Below are 8,057 nucleotides of genomic sequence, written 5' to 3' on the forward strand. Positions count from 1 at the left end.
TAGGAGGCAAAGCCTCCGGTATTGCCCCATCGGACCCTGAATATCCAGCATCATCCTTTGCAGGAGAGCCAGGGAGGGGCTCCGGCCGAGTGGTCCCCAGGAGGCCATCTGGTCTAATAAGTCCTAAGTGTGGTACGATCGTGAGAGGGACGTCCACTGTTAGTAGCCTGTCAAGGTCCCTAAGAGTGGGGTTATGGATGGCCGCTAATCTAATTCTTCCCTAAACTTGGTAGGATCTTTTTCAAGTAGGGGCTAAAGGGCTTTATAATTTAAAAGATCTGCTGCTGTCCAGGGTGTTAGGGCCTAGAGACCATAAGCAGCAAATAACCAGCCATTAGCTTCTGTATTATGCTTGCTTGCTTGCTTAAGAGAGTGGAAAGTTTTCAGCTGACCCTTACTGACCCCGAACCTGCTATCTCGCCTTCGTTAGGGCACCTAAGAATGTAAGGAAGAAAACGGTGCCTTTCACACAGGTGTCCATGAGATAAAATAGTAGCCTGGGCCAGAGGGTCGGAGCGCCCCAGAGCTGTGAGCGGCCCAGCAGTGCTTCCTATGTGGAAGGTGATATGGCTTGATAATGAGATGTCAAATGTATTTTAGCTAAGATTAATGTTGTTATACTTGCTTCAAAGTAAAGATGCAGCTGTGACTTGTAACTCCTACGAAACTCATCTAAGGAAAGGGGAAAATTCCCAAAACCTCCCAGACCATGTCGGCCCAAGATAAGATTGTACCATGGTTAGGACTAACACTTTTTTGCTTCTATAACTGTGCTTATACAAGCAATTAGATGATTTATCAGTGTGTGGTTTCTGTCTTTAAAAGAGCTGGTCTCTCCTGGCTCGGGACTGCTCTCTGTGCAGCCGTCTGTGGCGGTGCAGAGGGTAGTTGCCGGCCAGCTAATAAAGACTCATAATTTGGCTCAGTTTTGGTCTTAAGTGGTCTTTTCTCACACTTCAAACCATAACACAGGGGACATGAATTCTTTGAGGAGAGGGTCCAGGATACATTCGCAGAGGGCATTGCACAGGGAGGGCTGGAGCTGACAACATTTAGTTACAAAGCCCTAGAAGTTGCAGATGTTGTAAGGCACAGCAAAGGGAGCCCTGCTGCGTGTTCCTGAAGCCTGTGCCACACCTACTTCCTGGCTGTCAGCTTACACAAATGACCCTATACCTCGGGCTTTGAGATCAGGCCAGAGGATCAGACTTTTGGTAAATCAGCCAGGGAAAGGGAGGTGAAAGCAGACAGCTGGGTGTCTGAGACATTTCTAGGGAGGTTGGAGGAGTCAAGGGATTTTGCAGAGGAGGGAGAGGCTGAGGAGATGGCGATGGATGTTGGGCGGGAGAGTTCAAACCAGGGGCCCCGAGAGCCTGACACATTTGGACAAAGCAGGTGCTGCTATGGCTGCCTGAAACAAAGCCAACACTTTGTGCCCCTCGGATCCAGAGACTGGAGAGGGTGTCCTCTTTGGTCACAAAGACAAGGTCTCAGGAACTAAAACAAGACAACAGAGGACTCCCACCCAGTTTTGTGGTTCAGGACCCACAGTTGTCTAGGTAGACACCGCAAGAGATGAGGACTGCGAACTCACCAGTCCGCGGAGGCCAGTCCCAAGAGCAGGCTTGTAACACCCTGTACCTGTGAGCTTCACCCGGTGGTTCCATTCCTTATGACAAGTGACACAAAAGCACAAAGATGAAGGAAGACACAGACTATGCCTGAGATAAATAGGATTGAATAGAAATGTAAAGTACTCACAAAACACCAAAAGTTGCTTTCGCCCAAAGAAGGAGTTCACAGACACTTCCTCCTGTCAACCCCAATTTAGAAAGGGACAAAGACACAGACTCTCACCACTCTGACCTCATGACTGGCCCCCACAGCACAGCTCCCGGAAGCTGAGGATAAGAAACCGTACCACGGCCAGCATTAGGTGACAGGGCCGGGATATCAGCTGCAACAGCTCCGGTGCGAGCAGTGTTCCAGCCAGAGAAGGACGGCTCGCTGTTGGCTGCCAGTTTCTGTAGGGGAGCCAGACATGTCTCTAGCCCCTGGGTGCCCTCACTGGGCACTTTTGATGGATCTAGAAAGCAAATGGACATCAGGCAAATGAACAGGACAGAAGCATACGCACCAGTTTCCCATGCACACGGGGAGCTTTTCCAGAGACTGAGGTCCAAAGAAGAGGTCAAATGAAGACGTATTTGTATTCTTTAGACAAAGAGTTATAATCGTGAGAAGAAATCACATGCCAAAAAAAATCTGGCTGGGGCCAGTAATGTTTTAGGGGAGTCGTTAGGGGATACATGATGGGGCCGGAAAACATGTCTACCCGGGTCTATTGTAGCCTCTAGTTTCAAGTCTCGGGTGATACAGGCTATTTTCTCACCCCGGTGTGGACAGGGCACCCCTCCCAGAGAAACCTATATTGCTTGCTGCATGCAGGTTGACAGGGGTCAGCTCACCCTTTCTATAACTACGATTGCCCCAATGTGTGCAGCCCAAATGATGAATAGACCAATCTTGCATATTTTGGGATGGCACATCCTTGACTTCTTCAACAAGCCATCCCAACAAAGACAACGTCAGCACTCCTAGGAAGAAGTGATTGGCCCAGCTACAGGGCCATACTTCGGAGCTCCCCACACTCTTGTAGACACACAAACCCTCCTAGGCCCCGACTGGGGACCCAGTAAAGAAGGACCACATGCTCTGTAAGCAACAGAGATCAGAGGGTAGGAGAGGAAGACAGTTTCTGCTGGGGACTGAATAGCTCTGTCCTCTTCAGAGAGGACCAGGGCAGCAAAGGGACCCAGTGAAGGCAGCTTCTGTGGCACCCGGGACACGGTGGGATTGGGTTCCAGTCCCTGCACAGCTCCCTGGGACTGGACCTGGCTGCCTCATTGAAGAAAGATGCCAGGAGGGAAGACGAGGGGAGGTTCTGCTGAGAATTCAGAATGGGGGTGGAGACGTGCACTGCTGTACTTTAGACTTTATTTATGGCCATGATTGTTCCTTCATGGCATAGGTGGCACCCTTGACTCACAGTCTATGATCTTAGCCAGGGGACAAGCCTCAGTGCCAGTGCACCCCACAGCACAGCCCAGCACGGAGGGCCAGGGGTTTGCACCCTCACAGCTCTCTGACTCTCTGGAGAGCACTCCTGGGGGTGAGTCCAACCCCTTGAACCACTACCATTGGTCTATCAGGTGAATCCCAGCCTCTTATTTAATTTCAGTTTGTTTTCCTGGTGTGTGCATGAATATTTCTGTGTGTTTACAGAGAAGGAATTATTTTTGAAAAAAAAACAAAACAGAAAAAGAATTCTGGAGGCTTCAGATTGCATATGAAATGGTTGTTTTGCCTTAAACTCGGGCACCATGGAAGGCCACTCAGTGGCCTGACCCTACAGCATTGATGGCCTTGGTCCTCCAGGATGACCCTCCCTCGCCACCTTCCGGGCTTCAGCACTGACGTGCTCCACACGAATGCCCACTTCAAGTTTCCGTGAATCTGAGCTCACTTGCCGTTTTCACAACCAACACGGATGTGTTCGACGACGCAAGGTCCCCTCAAGACTCCATGTCCTCGGTCGTTACACTGAAGGAAGGAAACCAAGACGCCTAGGGAGATGCCTGCCAGCTACAAAGGGACCTTGGGCCGGCAGTCTGCATCCCCTTCTGCAAGAGCTTTCTCTGTTGAGACCACACTCACAGCGACACCACAACACTGAAGACTCAGAGCCGGGTCTCAGGAAGCCTCTGGGAATTCCTGGGAATTTTCCCACAGGACACAACAAGTGCTCAGCAAAAATTAGCAGAAAATAAAAGACTGGGGTCCAAAGGTGACTGTCACTCCATGTCACTGGAGGGCAAGTGTCCGGGGTGTGGGGTTGGGGGCCGGAGGGAGGGTAACTAGGAAAGGGCAGTGACAGTAAGTTACGGTTGGTCCCTGAGGGACAGAGAGCGGGTGCTGGTGAGGGCGGGAAGGCCCAGCTGCCCCAGGGAAGGGATCTGGGCCCTGCCAGTCCTTATTGCCAACCTCTTGCTTGCCTGTCCTTCCGTCTAGTCCTGTGACACCAGCACTTGAGAAACCCCTCTTAGGGAAACATTGCCACTGGCCTGCATGGCAGGAAAGGCTTAGAATCCCCCTGCCTTCTTTGAACCTCTCCTCGGGTCATCCCTCTCACCCCCTGACTTCAGAGAAGCATGAGCCTCTTGTTGCCATAGGTCTTCACCCCAACTCCCCGACGCCACCCAGAGCTAAGGAAAGAGTATGTTCAGAGCGTACAAGGGCAAAAGCTATTACATCTCCTTTGTGTAAGTCATTTCTTTCCTTCTTCCAAGCAATCCTGGAAGTTTCCTTCAGGCAGTTTTCCAGCCACCACTCTCTCCCTTGTCTCCTTTCCTGGCCTCTGAGGTCAGACTCCCCTTTGGTTTCATGTCCTCCTGCTTTGCAGAGAATTACTGCATCAGGAGGAGACTTACCTTGGCTACTGTGTTTGCCTTTTCCCTGGAGTCCTAGAGACTGTCAGAGACCGAGCTTTCTGAGGAGTGAATTGTGGGTGCTGAGCCGGGTGAGGAAACCCAGACTCAGAGAGGGATTTCATCTAGTATGTCTGAAATCCAAGGGTAGTTTTCCTAAGAGATTAAAATCCCACTGCTAAGAATTTGGGTAGTAACAGAAAAAAATAAAATAAGATAAAATCCCTGAGAATGGCTCAACTTATCAAGTGTTTCTAGGGCAAAATAATCAAATGAACTCCCTGGGTTAAAGTCACACGAAACATTGGTTATGTGTCCTCTGGAAAGACTCCTATTGAGAAAACCTTCCAGCGAATGCCTGCTAAGTTGACACCTGAGGACTATGAGCCAGGTTAGTGGTTTTTCTGCCCGTGTCTCCCCCATGTACATGGGTATCTTCAGAGACAGGAGAGGTCCCTGACCACCTTCAAGCATTTCCACCCTGTGGGAGGGTGTAGACTGACCAGCCTAAAGCACACCCTGAGGAGGTGGGCAGCAGGCAGAGAAGGTGTGGGCTAAACCTCCCTCCAGCAGCTCACACCCTCCCCAGTTGTCCCCCACCATGGTCCCAAGAGCCTTAGAGCCTTGAGTGGCCACCCAAGGCAACAGTACATCCAGGAGCACTACTGCATTCTTGTTCTTCAACTACATAACGTGGCACATTCCTACTAACATCTCTGGGGTCCTGGATGAAATCCCAGGAGAACGATGGCCAGGAGGGGAGGATGGAGGAGGACAGGTGACTTAATGACATGACAGCTGCCTCCCTCCACCCTCTTTCTCTCCCCAGGACACATCACCGCTCACACAGCATCCAACCCCACCCAAACAAGTGCCACAGTCCTGGCTTCACAGGGCTTTGGCCGGCCTTGGGAGGCCCCAGGTAAGGATGTCATCCACCAGGAAGGTGGGCATGTAGCTCATGGGGAGGTAGAGGAGCTTGGCGTCCCAGCCAGCTGAGTAGCGCGTGCGGGGGTGGCAGGCGGTCAGCGCATGCTCCATGCAGTCTGTCACCTTCGACACATTCTGGTTGTATGTTGACAAATGGTTTTCAGATAGTGCCTTGAAGTCTGTTCATGACGAGAAAACAGCCTTAATGGAGTGGCACAGCTATCTGTTCCCATTCACAGCTCTAAGTTAGGAGGAAAGTTCCTAAGAATTCCTGGGCCCCACAGTGATGTGCCCCGAATCTAATCGATGCAGGTTCCCCAGGGAAGTGGCCCATCCTCACCCCAGGAAAAACTGGTCCACACTAAGCCACCTCTGCCTCTCTTCCTGGGAATATCAGGACTGCATAAGTTCAAGGTCTCTCCTAACCAAGTGTAAGTGTAGGAACACCAGCTCTTTCTCTCCGGCCATGGGCCCACAGGATCTTCCCTCTCTGTCTTTAGCTGCCTCTTCAAAATAATGAGGGGACAGTGGTTCCAATTGTAGTAACTCTGGATTCCTTTTCTAGGTGACCTGTTGACCACTTTGCACCTTTGGTGGGGCTGAAGGTCCCAACTTTGTGGCCAGGCTGAACTTCCCTCTCCCCACTACTCAACAGGAGGATACACCCTCATGGTGTTGGAGGCATTAATCATGGTCCAAGGTCTAGTTCTCTCACTGTCCACAGTTTACTCACAGGTTGCTAGAAACTTCTCGCCATTGATCTCCTTGATCTCAGGGCTGGTGCACTTCCATGACTCCTGGACATGCCAGAAACTCTCTGATGGTTGGTCATGTACGTCTGAAAGAAACCAGGCTCAGTTACAGCCACCTTCACCCCAAAGGCGGCAAGCTCCCTCCTGCATGACAGACAGGCAGAAGGCAAGGAGTTCAGAGGTCTTGGAGGCGAACACAAACAAGAAAAGCAAAACCCGATACAGGATGGTGGTGGGATAAGCCAGAAAGCATGGCAGGTTGGCAAGAGCAGCAGGCCGGCAGCAATGCTGACCATGGGATTGCCTGTGCGTAGAGCTGACATACTTTACACACCGAGCTCACCAGTTCCGAATCCCCTGGAGTCAGCTGCAAGGCACCACCGCTGGGCTATCTCCCCCATGCCCCTCACATCCAGGGCATCACCAGGATTTGCCCATTTCACCCTCTATGCTCTTCAGTCCCTTCTTCCCTCTCCTGCCCTGGTAACTCTCTGGCTATCTCTCAGCAGGGCTGCTGCGGCTGTCTTCTGGGGAGCATCCCTCTGCCTTCAATCTTGGCTCCCCACATGCACAGCCATTCTGCTCCCTACAGCCTGTGAGTATCTAGATGCCCATTACACCAAGCAGCTGCCCTGAGTACATCCTTGCCGTGGATCCCACTGCCAACAGCATGAAGTTCAGCAAGTGTCCCTGGCCTATAGGACTCCACGGCCCACCTCTGTCCAGCTGCCCCGCTCCCCCCACCAGGACAGACCTTGTCCTTTGGCCCAGGAAGAACCCGCAGCACAGGCGGTCGGCTGACTCTCACCCTGGAGCCGGGCTGACAACGTCCTCTAATCAGAAGCCCTGCCCACCCCTTCTTAGAGGCTGCCAGGTCCAGGTGTTTAGTTCTCAGTTCAAATGTCACATCAAGAACACTCCTCAAATCTGGGGGCTGCCATGTCCACCATAGCTAACGCGGTTACTACTACCCATATCAGGGTTGGCAACAATGTTTTTCTGTCTCCTGTCCCTCCCCCTGTCAGCTATTGGGGTTTTCAGCTCAAGGAGGAAACCCTGCCGTCCTAGGGTGCGCCGATGCTGCACTCACACTAGTGCCCGCTGCTGTGTGTTGTGCTGAGTCAGAGGCCGCACCCACCCTCAAGGGCTCCCTGCACCCGAGTATCTCAGTGGCTGCGGACACGGGCCCTGCAGCAAATTCTCCCACTTCCACTCTGCTTCAGACATGTACTGTCTGTGGGACCTCCCGAGAAGGTTCAGAAAGATGTCACCTAATTTCCCAGGCCTGGGACCCCTCCCTGTACCACAACAAACAGGAGGTCCCACGGAATGGCTGGCTAAATCCAGGAAGGGAGGAGGCCAAAAAGCCTGAGAGATGGATCTCGAAAGGGGGCCTCTAAAGCTGTGATGAAATCAAACTCTGGCAAAAAGCTCCCACAGAAGACCAGGAACAGGAGGACTCAGGCAGGGCCCGATCCCAGTGCAATACCTGAGGGAGTCCGAGAAGGCCTCCACGCCGTACTTGGAGATGCAGTAGCCGCCACCTACAAGAGACAATCTACCTGCCATGCTGGAGACATTGACCACGCGGCCCCTCGCCTTCCTCACTAAGGGCAGCAGGCTCAGAGTCACCTCGATCATCCCCAGCAGATTCACGTCCAGTATGGTTGCAAAGTCTTGTTTCGTCAACCACTCATTGGGGGCCGAGGGCACAGAGATGCCGGCGTTATTCACCAGGCCCCAGAGTCCTGGGGACAGTGGGAAGATGAGAGAGCAACACTGAGTTGTGCCCGTGCAGTGTGGACACAGTTAGGGTTCAAGTTCACATCCAAATACAGTGACAGCAGTGTGGTGGATGCTGGAAGGGGGACTAGGAGAGACAAGTAAC

At 52.2% G+C, this 8,057-nt stretch overlaps 1 protein-coding gene across 1 annotated transcript in view; it reads right to left on the reverse strand.

The window, feature by feature from the left end:
- Positions 1–4,988: 4,988 nt before the first annotated feature.
- The window catches only part of LOC105815337 (retinol dehydrogenase 16-like), a gene marked incomplete at its 5' end in the record, with an annotated part of 5,229 nt that continues 2,160 nt past the window's right edge, over positions 4,989–8,057 (reverse strand). Inside the window, 4 exon segments of the mRNA XM_012650490.1 lie at positions 4,989–5,596; positions 6,151–6,231; positions 6,234–6,313; positions 7,659–7,917. Coding sequence (XP_012505944.1) covers positions 5,376–5,596; positions 6,151–6,231; positions 6,234–6,313; positions 7,659–7,917 — 641 coding nt within the window.

The sequence above is a fragment of the Propithecus coquereli genome, unplaced genomic scaffold (genome assembly GCF_000956105.1).
Source record: "Propithecus coquereli isolate 6110/MARCELLA unplaced genomic scaffold, Pcoq_1.0 Scaffold111, whole genome shotgun sequence".
Taxonomy (NCBI): Eukaryota; Metazoa; Chordata; class Mammalia; order Primates; family Indriidae; genus Propithecus; species Propithecus coquereli.